General features: G+C 43.9%; 1 protein-coding gene across 9 annotated transcripts in view; it reads left to right on the forward strand.

Moving 5' to 3' along the window:
* Window positions 1–14,845, forward strand: part of abi1a (abl-interactor 1a) — a 71,417-nt gene that overhangs the window by 36,256 nt on the left and 20,316 nt on the right. For all 9 annotated transcript variants that reach the window (XM_081352676.1, XM_081352673.1, XM_081352670.1 and 6 more), the window contains exon 3: window positions 1,338–1,514. In XM_081352676.1, coding sequence (XP_081208802.1) covers window positions 1,338–1,514 — 177 coding nt within the window. The remainder of the gene's footprint in view (window positions 1–1,337; window positions 1,515–14,845) is intronic.

Consider the following 14,845-nt stretch of genomic DNA (forward strand, 5'->3'; position numbering starts at 1 on the left):
ATTAGTGCATCCTGATTCACATTTGGCATTTACGTTTGTACACTGAGAATAGTAAGCCTGGATTATGTACTTTTCTGGTGGATTTCCTAATGATGTATTTGTTAGATGATTAAGATGCTTCTGAATGTTGAAAATTGGCAAGAAATGGCTGCAGACGCTGAAGCTTTCATGCCAATTTTTAAATGTATTACCTAAAGTAATGATTTTATCATGCTGTAGTATGTCTGGCATACTTTTAATGTGTAGTACTAGTAGGCAAATTGAGACAGAGCATGTGATTTTTGTGCCCTATTAGTTTGAAAAACAGAGGCTGCCTGGTGTTTTATACACCGTTATGGGTACTTTTCTCTTTTATAGTGTCTATTTAAGGTCAAAAGTGTTTCACTTCTTCACAAGCTCCTTTAAACACCTGGAGGATGTCTCGCACAACAGGGTACAGACACTGCAGTGAATCACTCCGCTGAAGAAACCCTTCCGTGTCCGGCACGTAGAGCTGCTCATGCTCCCAGCCTCATCACCCTAATTTCACATTCACAGCATGTCACGCTTATGGACTTGTTCCCTGTGTACACGGTCCGACTGGCTGGCATGTCATATCACGTCTCCAAAACCCCTGTGAAGAAGAAAAGCATTCACCATGGTTCATTCACTTTTAAAAATAAAAATATTATTATATAATGATGTACGTCACCATTCAAAACTTCAATGTCTGTACGATTTTTTTCACTTATGCTGCTCAACAAGGTTGCATTTATTCAATCAAAAAATACAGTAAAAACAGCAATAATGTGAAATATTGATGCAATTTAAAATAACAAAATAAATAAAAACTATATTTATAATACATTTTTATTTATTATAAAATAAATTCTATTTGAAAATATTAGAAAATTGTATTTATTCCTGTGATGGCAAAACTGAATTTTCAGCAACATTACTCCAGTCTTCAGTGTCACATGATCCTTCAGAAATCATTCTAATATGATGATTTACTGCTCAAGAAACATTTCTGATTATTATTATCAGTGTTGACAGTTGTGCTGCTTAATCTGTTGAAACAGTGGTACTTTTAGAAAGTATTTATTTGTAACATTTTAAATGTCTTTACTATCACTTTTGATCAATTTAATGTGTTCTTGAATAAAAATATGAATTTCTTTTAAAAAATTCTTACTCCAAACATTTGAACAGTAGTGTAAATGATTTCCGTAGTGCGTACCAAAGTAGAAAAAGCTGCACAGCTTTATTTTATGACAAGCATGTAATCAAATTATAGGCTAGGTTTCTGGACCTTGTTGTCAATCTTTCATCTTGTTTTTGTCTTGTGTGTTTATCAGACGGTGGACATCCATAAGGAGAAGGTCGCTCGGAGAGAGATTGGCATCCTGACAACAAATAAGAACACATCAAGGACTCATAAGATCATCGCTCCTGCCAACATTGAGCGGCCGGTGAGGTACATCAGGAAGCCCATCGACTTCACAGTGCTGGATGATGTGGGCCATGGAGTGAAGGTAAATACATTGCCATCGATTTCTTTTCTTTTTTTCATATTTCTTAACTATTTCTTTTTTATTGAAAAATACAAAAATCTGTTCATTTTAGTGATGCATTTATCAAGTTTTATTCCATATATACATTTTCAGTACCTTTTATTTCAGCAATTGTTACACGTGTTTTTGTTATGTTAAAAATGTGTATGGTGATATCTAGGGTTGTCATTAACGATTATTTTGTTAATCGAGTAATCGGTCGGTGGTGATAAAATAGACCCAAGTGAATAGCCTTTAAAATGATAAAAATGCATGTATAAAAACAGTGAGCCAAGCACTAGATGCAGGTCAGTGGGACGAATAAAAGCACAAGGTCTAGAGACACACTTAAAAGTTAAACTTGTTTTTTTAACTTGAGTGACACATTTTTAGAGTGCTGTGCCATGCACTAGGCTCTGCAAATGACGTTCGTCTAGCATGTGTTTACATTGATAAACAATGGAAAAATGAAATGGAAAAACAGTAGACTATACTATTGAATTGGTGAATTAGGTCTTAAAGTGACTAGCCTATTATTCTCACTGCTTTCTGTGTTTTTAATATTAATCAAACAACAAGACAAAAAAACTGCTCACAGCTCTTTGCTGAATAGTTTTTGTAACTTTAATGAGGATTAATCTTTATTCAGTAAAGACTATGCAGTGTTATTTTACATGTGGTTGCTTTATTCAATTTCTGTACCTGAAAACGTACTCGGTTACTAATGTAACCTCGGTTCTCTCTAGAAGAGGGAACGAGTATTGCGTAAGGTTAGCTTACGCATCGGGAAAGTCTTCTTTCTTCGAGATCTGAAGCCAAAAAAAAATTATCCTTAATTTTGTATACATTGTCAACGCAGTGCAGCAGCCGACAGACCTAGGCAGGCTGTATAAGCGTGCTCATTGGCTGCTCGGCTGCAACTGCTTAAGCCTATCGGTGAGCGCTCTCCACACCCTTCTTACCGTCAGAAAGGGTGTGGCCAGCGTGTATATATTCAGCGCTCATAGGCTAAAATTCTGGTTTTCGCAGTCTAAAGCGCAAAAGCTCGTGGCGCGACACGGCAGGTTACGCAATACTCGTTCCCTCTTCTAGAGAGAACCGAGGTTACATTAGTAACCGAGTACGTTCTCTTACGAGAGGTCTCTCGTATTGCGTAAGGTTAGCTTACGCATCGGGAACCCTTTGTCAACGTCGTGTGCGCTGAGCATCCAGCCCATGAATCCCAGGGAAACCGGGGAAAACACTCTGCTGGGAAATGTGGCCGGTCGGAGAGACGGGCCAGCGCAGTACAGGCACTTCATGCAGCATATGAAATAGAGCGGCGCGGCCGGTCTATAAACATATAACAGTACAAATAGTAGGGCCGGCAGAGCGAGCCCATACAGTACATAAGCACTCATAAGGGTAGGAGAAAAACGACATAGTCGGTCTCACATGAAGGGAAAAATTCCCGCGCGACAGAGAATAATACGGGTGGCCAGCAGCGCGGGCCAGCACCGACAACAGCGCGTAACGGGAAATAGGAAACAGAGCGGATCAGCCGGTCTGAGTCAAACACTTCACCCTGAGTATAGTACCAGAATAGCGCCAGCATATGAACGTAGTCTGCACACGAGAAATGGGCAGAGCATACATGTCACTTATGCTGACAGTATTTTTGCCTGTAGGGCAGGAACTTCCAGGTTATAAAACCTCACGAATGTTGATGGGGAGGCCCAGCCCGCCACCATACAAATACCGTGATTAGAAATTCCGCTGGACCAGGCCCACGACGAGGCCATGCCTCTAGTGGAGTGGGCTCTGAAGCCCAGAGGGCACTGCAGGTGTCTGGAGGCATAAGCTGCTGCTATCGCGTCCACTATCCACCTGGACAAGCTCTGTTTCGAGGCGGCAAGACCCTTGGTGCGTCCGCCGAAGGAAACAAAGAGCTGCTCTGAACGCCTGAAAGCGGCGGAGCGCGTGATGTAAACTCTCAGCGCCCGGACAGGGCATAGGAGGTTATCACTGTCCCCACTGTCGGATGCTGGCAGAGCCGAGAGGGACATAACTTGTGCCCTAAACGGGGTTCCAATCGCTTTGGGGATGTAACCGTGTCTCGGTCTGAGAATGACTTTCGAGTCATTCGGCCCGAACTCAAGACATGCAGGGCTAACAGATAGCGCGTGCAAATCACCCACTCGTTTGACTGAAGACAGAGCTATCAGAAAAACGGTTTTAAGCGACAGATACTTTAGATCCGCGGATTCAAGCGGTTCAAAGGGAAAAGCCTCTAGGGCCGCTAGGACCAAGGACAGATCCCACGAGGGAACCGAGGGGGGCCGCGGGGGATTCATCCGTCTAGCTCCTCTGAGGAAGCGGATAATGAGCTCATTCCTTCCCATTGCCCGGCCGCGCGTCGTCTCAGCGAACGCTGCAATAGCGGCCACATATACTTTGAGCGTGGAAGGGGATCTGCCCTTTTTCCAACAGCTCTTGTAAGAAGGAGAGCACCCGCGGGACCCCGCATGCGCGCGGATCCAAGTTTTTAGTAGCGCACCATTTAGAAAACACCGACCATTTAGACGCGTAGAGCCGTCTCGTGGAGGGGGCTCTCGACTGTGTGATCGTGTTCACGACCCCTTCTGACAGGTCAACGGGTATCCGTTGATCACCCATGCATGCAGCGACCAGCGCTCTGGATGGGGATGCCAGATCGATCCACCGGCTTGGGAGAGGAGATCCTTTCTCACCGGGATCGGCCATGGGGGTGAGTGCGACAGCCTCACTAGCTCTGGGTACCAAGTTTGGTTTTCCCATCGCGGGGCTTCCCATCGCGTCCTCGCTCTTCGAATAAAACTTCGGGCATTGAGCATTGTCTTTCAACGCAAAGAGGTCGATTTCCGCTCTGCCGAATAGGCGCCAGAGAAACTGGACTGTCTGGGGGTGCAGAGACCATTCTCCCGGGGGAATGTTGTCCCTGGACAGTCTGTCTGGACCGACATTCAGGTGGCCCGGCACGTGCGCGGCTCTCAGCGAGCGCAGCGAGCGGTAAGCCCACACGAGAAGGCGTTCTGTCAGCCTGCACGGATTCCTGGATCTGACACCGCCCTGTCGGTTCACATAGGATACCACGGACGTGTTGTCCGAGCGGACTAGCACATGGTGATCCCGTATGAATGGGAGGAAGCGCCTGAGCGCGTTCTCGACCGCTATCATCTCCAAACAGTTTATTTGGAGGCATTTTTCCCGTTCTGACCACAGGCCAAAAGCCGGTTTGCCCTCGAACAGAGCGCCCCAGCCTGAGGTGGAAGCGTCCATCGAGATAACTTTGCGGTGTGAGATAGCTCCCATTGTCACTCCCCGCTGGTACCAGTCGGCCGCTAACCAGGGCTTCAGAGCTGAAACGCAGCTCTGAGTCACTCTGATGCGGATACCGCCGGAAGCCCATGCTCTGTGAGGCACTCGGGCATTCAGCCAGCGTTGTAGCGGGCGCATTCGTAAAAGACCCAGCCGAAGCACTGCTGCGGCTGAGGCCATACAACCTAGTAACCTCTGAAATGTTTTGAGAGGTACGGTGCTGCCCGGCCGAAGGGACGCGGCCAGGCGTCGAATGCAGCGCGCGCGCTGTGTCGACAGGTGGGCCGTGTACTGATATACCTGACCGTCGAAGGCGAATCTCAAGAATGGCCTGTGACGGGGTATTATCAGGATCTGAAAGCACGCGTCTTTTAGATCGAGAGATATAAACCAGTCCCTAGGGCGAATTTGTCTGGTTGTGAGCATTTTGAACGGTCTTCTCATAAGAGCCTCGTTCAAACGTCTCAGATCCAAAATTGTTCTGAGAGCTCCGTCCTTCTTGGGAACGAGGAAATAACGGCTGTAAAAGCCCGACTCGCTCATGGAAGGGGAAACTGGTTCTATAGCCCTTTTGCACAGAAGTGTAGCTATTTCTGCTCGAAGTAGATGTGCTACTTCCCCATTCACTCTGGTCTCGATACGCGCTTGAAAGCGCGGAGGGCGGCGAGCGAACTGCAGAGTATAGCCCTGTTTTACTGTGCTTAGCACCCGTTCTGATGCGCCTGGAATAGTTTCCCACGCTTTTGCGTGTGCAGCCAGGGGCAGAATGGCCTCCGGGCTCCGATCGCCGCGCATCGCGGGCTCGAGAGCTCGAAACGGATGGGCGGGCGCCGCGCGCGCGCTCTTGGTGCTTAGATACGGCGGATCGAATGCAGCGATAGCTGGCCGTTTTACACACATTGTCCCGGTGGCTTTAGACGGGGAACATAAAGTGTGAGGCGCGACGCGCGATGGCGGCGTCGGGGGCGAAAATGTACGTTAGTATTTGTGAGCGCTCGAGGGCGGGCACAGGAGTTACATTCAGGGGCGGACGCGGCGCGCGCGCTCTTGGTGGTTAGATACGGCGGATCGCACGTAGCGATAGCTGGCCGTTTTACACACAGTGTCCCGGTGGCTTTGGACGGGGAACATATAGTGTGAGGCGCGAAAATGTAGTTAGTATGTGTGAGCGCTCGAGGGCGGGCACAGGACTCACATTTAAAACATGACCGGTCGTGCGAGGCCGTGTGACAGAGCGGGCAGTGAGTACGTGTGGGCACGGAGAAGTGGACACGTGACCTACTTTTAACACTAAAGCGGCTTTTGCCTGCTTCATGAGAGTGGGCTCTGTGAGAGACACGGGATGTATAGTGCTTGTGTACAGGGGTGAGCACAGAACGTGGGCACATTCACTGTACTAGAAACACATACGGCGTCAGCCGTGCAACCAGACATTATGCTCTTTTGAAATTTGTCTGGGTTGCCATGAGAACGGCGGATGCGCGCAGGCGAGCGGGTAGATACCGGCTCGTTGACTGCGGGGTAAACAGCTGCAGTAGCCGTGGCAACGGGGACTGACAGAGCGTTAAGCTTCGACGGTGGTCCAGCCGCAGGGCTGCGGGATTTAACCGTCTTTTCTTCTCTCGTGTTTAGACGCTCAAAAATACTCGAGCACCCTGAGAAGGTGTGGTGCGAGAGGCGGGTTCGCTTTCTGTAAGTAAGAAAGACTGGCCGCGAGCTCGGAGAAGCAAGCAGCATAAATTTTATTTTCCCCGAGAGCTGGGATCGAACGCGGATTTCTCGCATGAAAGCGTATGATTCTGCCACTGAGCCACAGGGGAAACGCATAAGCTTTCAGTTAGCGCGAGCATATAAAAAGCGACCTCATGTGTCGCGTCGGCGTTTGTTTGCAGGCGAGCGTGTGTTTAAAACAGGCTCGTTTACTGCAATAGTAATATTTCCAGTCGCCTGAACTTAAGAGGGGACTGAGAAATGTGTGAGGATTGGCGGTTGTCCAGCCGTAGCGAGACTAACACACTCTTCTCTTTTCGCCGGTGAGTGAGGCGCGCACGCTGAACGCTGCTCGTGACCGTCCGCTTTGTCATCCCTTGAACGGCGCAATCTGCGCGGCCCAACGAGGGAGAGAGCGGGCTTGTTTTCTGTATGTAAAAAAAACTGGCCGCGAGCTCGGAGAAGCGAACAGCATAAACTTTAACTGCCGCGAGAGCGGGGACCGAACCCGGGTCTCTAGCTTGACAGTCTAGGATTCCGCCACTGAGCCACAGGGGCGAATACATTAGTATTATGTCTTGTGACGGCGTTTGCTTGCAGGCGAGCGTGTATTTATAACAGGCTCGTATACTGCAATAGTAACAATTCCAGTCGCCTGAACTTAAGAGGGGACTGAGAAATGTGTGAGAATGGAGGTTATAGTCCAGGCCACGGCGGGACGAAAACACTCTGTTCCCCTTTCACCGGTGACGCGCGAGGACGGAGTAGCTTTCTTGTAACGTAAAGAGAGCTCAGACCGTCCGCTCCTGCCATCCCTTGTGAGCGGCGCAGTTTGCGCGGCTCGAACAGAGGGAGAGGAAACTCGCTCCGAGACCGTCCGCTTCTGCCATCCCTTGTGAGCGGCGCAGTTTGCGCGGCTCGAACAGAGGGAGAGGAAACTCGCTCCGAGACCGTCCGCTCCTGCCATCCCTCGTGAGCGGCGTATTGCACGGCTCGAACAGAGGGAGAGGAAACTCGCTCCGAGACCGTCCGCTTCTGCCATCCCTTGTGAGCGGCGCATTGCACGGCTCGAACAGAGGGAGAGTACGGGTATCTATCACATTCGCCTCATCTCCTGACGCGGCGGCGGCGCGGGCAGAGCCGGCGGTTGAGCGGCCGGGAGGGAGAGGGCGAGAGAGAGCTCGAGGGAGAGGTTCCGGCGAGCTCCTCAGTCACAACAGTCTCCGGTAGGCCTGTCGCGATAATTAAATAACCGTCTGATCGCGATTATTTTATCTAACCGCGATTGTTTCAGACAACCGCGATTATTGTGCTCTATTATAGACCTACGGCACAAGGGGGAGTCATGGACCAAAATAAATAAACAAGCACTAATTACGTTTTCTAGCAACATATTCAAAGTCATCTGAAGCCATTCCATAGCTTAATGTGAGGGACAGTAGTATATTTACATTGTTAAATTAAAGTTCACAAACTCATCTGCAGCTGATCATTCAGTTCAGCATTCAAACTCTGCAGATGTCAATCATTCCGTTCAGCATTCAAACAGCGCGCGTCGTCCGGTTACGACAGGATACACGGTAAAACATTGACGTTATAATGCTTGATCTGTAGATAAAGGGCTGTGGATTTGCATAAAATGACTTTATTTTGCTGGAGTTTTTTGCTGTTTCTAAATGACTCGCTCGCTACCGTGTGCCTACACAGCACAAGGACTATGAATTGGTATCAGACGCACAATAACTGGAGTTTAAAACTGTGAAGAAACAAATGATCAATAAACTGTTGGACAGATATACACTAGGATTTGTGCCCTCGACATTTCTTCGCTTTGTGCCGTGAACTTTTAAATGCGCACTTGTGCAGCGCTGCGCACTGTGACTCCATGTTGCATTAAGCACATCATTCTGCACCCGCGATGCGCATACGCGCTTTGTTCCGCTCTGTTTTGAAGCGCATCATATCATCATGGTTTGTGCACATTTGTTTTTATTAACATGTTTAGATTTTATTAAATTACTGTGCAGATGTTTTCAAAAATTACTTTTTGCTGCTGATTTATACACTCGATAAGTTTAATAAACAAATTGTCATAGCTATTGAATATATTTATTTAATATTTAAAGGTGTTAACTGTAATCTCACACTGCAAAATGATAACTTACAAAGGATTAAATTCATCACAATTATTTAATGAATTAAGCACAAAGCCATAAAACAGACAATTAATCGGCATAATCGCCAAAGCCCTAACACAGACAATTAATCGTCAAAGCCCTAAAACTGCCAATTAATTAGGGCTGTGTATTGGCAAGAATCTGGCGATACGATACGTATCACGATACATGGGTCACGATTCAATATATTGCAATATATTTCGATACTGTGCATAAGGCGATATATTGGGATTTTTTAAAAGTAAAATATATTAAAAATATTAAAAAAAAAGACATGATGTGCATAAAAGTCAAAGAAGTTTACTTTAGGTAAACAATTCAGTACACAGAAAATCAAACTGCCAGTTTGGGCTTGTGGTTTACAGGTTCTTAGTGAGCAAATGTTTATATGCTCAAGCAGGCCATAATAAAAGAAAATGGGTACATAGCCCCTGTCACAATACAAAACAACAACGTGAACTGGACGAAAATGAATGAAAGTGGATGAAAGTGAACAAAATAAATGTGTCATATTGAAATCAAGTTTTATGTGATAAAAGATTTTAAAAGAACTGGACGCGCGAATGAGGCGAACCGCGCCGCACTAAACGTCTCGTGCCGCAGGACCTCCAGACGCGCGTAAATGCTTCTTTGCATTGACTTAACATTGCAATCACTCGCGCCAGATGCTCTCTTCGCGCGTTTGATGTGAACGATGCACGCGATTACATTTTAGACAAGCTTTGTTTCCAAATGCACCAAGCAAAGATATCCTTTCAGTTGTATAAACTTTTATAAAACCAGCCAATATAATCACAATAAACACATCTAAAATGAAATATTTAACATATAGGCTATATAACAACTGCACAACGTCTAATTTGTAAACAAAATGATTTACGCACTAAATCCAGCATAAACTCCGGCACAATTTGCATATGTTTAAACTCTCAAGACAGACGTCACATCCCGAACCTCACAGCAATTGGCTGCCGACTGCGTTTTTCGCTTGATATTTGTATAAAGGAACTGCCCAACTTTTTGACGCTCTCGGTCGCTCTCAACGCTTTCTCCGGTCCGCTGTCAATCCTAAAATGTCCAGTGGACACGCACCGTTATAGGCGAGCCTGGCGAGGACACTAGTGGTGCGTCTCAGCATAGCTATCTAGTGGTAGGGATTTAAACAACATAAACGTGAACCACTGTCTTACGGTCTTACCATGAATATTTTTGGACGTAAAAAAAAAAAAAAAAAAAAAATCGATATTGCGTCTTTGAAAATCGATACAGTATTGCAAAATAATATATCGCGATACTCAAGTGTATCGATTTTTTCTTACACCCCTACAATTAATCGGCATAACCGCAATTATTTTTTAGACAATTAATCGTCAGCCAAATTTCATAATCGTGACAGGCCTAGTCTCCGGTGGTCGCTGCGAGCGGCGCTTCTTATTGCGCGGCCCGGCAGGGACAGGCGGAGCGACAGCTTGGTCGAAAGCTTCAAGTCGAGCCCGCAGGGTCGACATTGAAAGCTCTTCGCACTCGGAGAGTGCGGCGGCGGCGTGCCCGCGGCCCAGGCCGAGAGCGCAGAGAGGTAGCGGTCTCCGTTGCTGAGCGGGGCGCGGCACGAGCCGCAAAAACGAGGCGTTTTTACAAAAACGCCTCGTGCTCTTTTAGAGTACACACAGAAACAGTAATAATGTAAAGGATATGTCGCCGGATAGCGTAGCAGGCACGGATGGCTGAAGGCGGCGAAGACGGCCGGCTTCCTCAGGCGCTGTCCTAAGCTTGCTGGTCGCTGGTTTCAACGGCGGCGGCTCTCAAGATCCAGCGATGCGAAGAGCGTCGCTGAAGACAAGAAAATCAGAATTTTAGCCTGTGAGCGCTGAATATATACACGCTGGCCACACCCTTTCTGACGGTTAGAAGGGTGTGGAGGGCGCGAAGCGCCCTCATTGGTTGCCGCGTTCAGAGCGCTCACCGATAGGCTTAAGCAGTTGCAGCCGAGCAGCCAATGAGCACGCTTATACAGCCTGCCTAGGTCTGTCGGCTGCTGCACTGCGTTGACAATGTATACAAAATTAAGGATAATTTTTTTTGGCTTCAGATCTCGAAGAAAGAAGACTTTCCCGATGCGTAAGCTAACCTTACGCAATACGAGAGACCTCTCGTAAGAGAACGACTGTTAGACCAACGTGAAAAGCACCGTTTAATTCATTTAAATTATTTTGTTGTATTTATTTGTGCTATTCCTCGTAATTTGATTATTTGTTCTTTTATTATTGATTTGTCTTTACCAATATTTGAAGTTTATATGAGTTAGGCTAGTAACCTTACATGGGTCAAAAAAACTGAAAACAATAACTAGGCCTGTTTTATTTATTTATTTATTTCTTGTGGGTGGGGCCAGTGAAAATGTTTGCTGGGCAAGTACAAATTTTAATCACTGAGCCAATATGAAAAATCCTTCTCGTTGAGCCCTGCACACAAAATTATGTCAAAATATCCGTCTCTTCAAGTGTCCTCAAAGACTATGGTTATGAAGTACTTAAAAGTGTTCTTTGAATAATAAATTAAAATTATATGTGCCCCCCCATTTGAAAAATGTATTGATCCATGACTCAATAACCACAATCCGATCCGTGAGTTCTGTGATCCATTGCACCCTAATCGGCTTTATATTGGCCCATCTAAGATGTCTGCCATCAAAATCCATATTGGTCCACCACTAGTTAACAGCATTACGCATTGTTTTTGTGACTCGCCAGCTGAGACTGCGCTTGGGGTTAGGGTTTCTAAAGCAGAGTTTCTGATACATTATGTCTATTAAAATTGAGCATGAAAGTTATCAGCAAAATAAGATGAATGACACAAGATTACACCTGCCTCTGTTCTAGTTTATAGAGGAAGGCATTGCAATAGGGCTGGAGTTTTAAATATAACCTGACATTAAATTTTATTTATTTTTTAAATCCAGCAATGCAGTGCACATTCCAGCTCTTGTGTTGACAGCATGCGTCGGTGTTATCTGATGTGCTGAAATGTAAAAAACATTTGACCTAGTGACAGCATGACCCTCCATCTGTGGTTCTTCACAGGGGATTAGGGCTTAAATGACGCCTACGACCCAACAGCCAATCGATTACGAGCATTTATAGGATGAGGCTCACATATAATCAATATTGATGTATGTGTTGTTTACATTTATTGGGGTTAAAGCTAACTGCTGTTTGTTTGTGTAGCTTCAGTGTCTATTTGGACTAGAGCCAATGGCAGTTCAGCCAAATTAATGAACAAAACCTTGTTTCAGTGTCCACTGTCCAGGGCACAAACTTGTCATTATTGTTTCTTATGCTCATCCAAGGCTGCGTTTATTTGATCAAAAATCCAGTAGAAACTCTAATGTTGTGAAATATATTAAAAATTTATATAATATATATATATATATTAAAAGTTTAATTTTAATTTTAAAATGTGAAAAAGTTATTTTAGAATTTTCAGCATTTTACTTTTTTTATCAATTTAAAGCAGCACTCAGTAGCTTCGGGATTTCTTCGCTGTATTCTCGCTTTTTGCTCGCAGGTTTCTCTCTAGAGCTCCCCCCACAGCTTCGGAATAGATATTTGACAACACTGTTGTAAAAACTCTTTGGTGATTCTCAGACACCAGAGGCTAGCAGATCAACGACATCAAAGCAGATGGGACATTCTTTAAAACGTCTTCTTCCTTTGGGTTCGGACAGCGTGAGGGAGCGCAATAATGACAGTATTTGAGCAGATTTCTTTTGGCCGTAAAGCAATTGTTTACATCGCGAGACCTGATATCACGCGATACCTCCTGCCGCGGCTGCCGGCGGCCCGCCGTCTCAAAGTTGCAAGTGCGAATTTTCCGCTCACGGGCACCAGGGGGGTGCGAAACGACCACCATTCAACCCAAAATAAGTAATATAACCATTCCAATGACTCCGAAGCTGTTCAGTTAAGGTAAAAAAGTTACTTAGTTCACCTTTAATGCATCCTTGATGAATACAAGTATTAATTTCTTTAAATAAATTAAGTTAGGATTTTACTGACTCAACTTACACTGTAGTGCATTTTTTATTTAATGTATTAATTATTAGATTTATGTTTTTTGTAAAGCTCACAGAACATAAGGGATATGCAGTTATTGTTTTCCTCCCCAATTATTTATTTATTTATTTTATTTATCGGCATTTTTACCGTTTCTCTGGTTATTTATTGCTTAAAAGGGTATTCATACAAAAGTCAAAATTATATTCCAGACTTTCCTCTGCAGAACACAAAATAATATATTTCTAAAATTTCTAAAATTTATGTATTTATTTGTGTCCATACAATGAACATTGTTTGGTGAACTATTCCTTAAAAGTTTAAATTTGTCGTCTACACCAAAGTTGCAGAATATGTATCATACTAACTAAAGCCAAAATGTCGATATCATCCTGACCCTGTCACCGAATCTCCTGGCAGTGTTTTATTACACCTGATGTCGTTCCGTAAGAGAAGCCGTAACCTTGAGTCACCTGACAGGGATTACAGCGTCTTCAGCCAAATTTACTGTGTTTGCAAAAGATGAGATTTATTTTCAATGTCAGCTGACACTTAATCTAGTCAGCGGTTGCAGGAATGCAGAGGAGTTCTCAGACGTTTTTTGACTCGTTTATTTTACTTCCTTTTCCTGTTCAGGAAAAATATTGGGATCCTTTTCTTTGCCTGTTTCAGTGAACATTAAGCGCTTTCGCAGTCTTAAACGCGGAGGATTTTGGCGCTGTCAGGGTATGATACATTAAGCCGTATTTCTGTCTGGCTGAGGCAGGAGTTTTGCTCTCGACTGATTCCACTGAGATCTAAATGAACACCGCATGTGTGTTTGCTTGATGGGATGGATCTGATCCTGGAAACTGATGTTGTGCAAGATTTAGGGGCCGTTTACACAACACTGTTTTCTACTAAAATCTGAATACCTTTTATGCAATTTGGCCGTTCTATTACACAGAAACGGCGTTTCGGGGCCTGAAAATGCAAACTTTTGAAAACGGGTTTTTGAAGACGATTACTGTTATAGTCTTCGTGTAAATTACAAAAATCCAAATTTGTGAAAACGGCGAAGTCTTGCAAATGTGTATTAAGTGTTCAGTTTCCTAATATATAACCAAAGGTTGAAATAGTTAAATTAGATTTTTCTACTTTGTATTTTCAGTTAGACTGCAGTCTAACCGGTTAAACTACTGGATTAGCATACTTCTAGGATAGAATTATTATTTTTATTTGGTATATATATATATATATATATATATATATATATATATATATATATATATATATATATATATATATATATATATATATATATATATATATATATATATATATATATAAATTTTATATGCGTTTTCATTTGTTTTTGTTTTTTGTGGTTTATTCTTTAATTTTTTGTATACTTTAATTTGATTATTAATTTATTATTATTTTTAATTTGCCATTTATTTATTTGTTTTATTTTAATTATCATTCAATTTATTTATTTCATTTGGTTTGTTTGTTTATTTTTGTTTGGTTTATTTATTGATTTTCTTTTTTTTAAAGATTTATTTCTGCCGTTTTGGGCTTTTTTTTAGCTAGGAGACAGGAAGGGAAGTGGGAGAGAGAGGAGGGTGGGACAGTTTATGTATTTTTGTTTATTTATTTGTTGGTTTATTTGGTTTTATGTTGTTTTTTATGTTAACTTGTTTTATGAAAGTAATAAGGCACATCAGGTTCTGTTATATTGTGAATATAGTGACAGTTGAAGGGGTTGCAGGTGCTTCACAACACACTGTGCCTTTATATACTCACAATATAGACTGACCTCAAGTGCCTTATTGCTGAAATAAACTATTGTTAACTCTCAAGTCTACACTATTTAATGTATGTGCATTGTCTCGGTTACTTTTGCCCTCATTGCTCATACAGGACAGCACATTAATAATGCCACACTTTGCATGTAGTGCAGAACAGTCACTACACTTGCAGCCTTTGTTGTGTGAGTCTGTTTTGTCACTGCAGTTTCTGCAATGTGGACATTTTTATACAGTATTTAATAAGTGCA

The sequence above is a fragment of the Scardinius erythrophthalmus genome, assembly GCF_964197995.2.
Source record: "Scardinius erythrophthalmus genome assembly, chromosome: 22".
NCBI lineage: Eukaryota > Metazoa > Chordata > Actinopteri > Cypriniformes > Leuciscidae > Scardinius > Scardinius erythrophthalmus.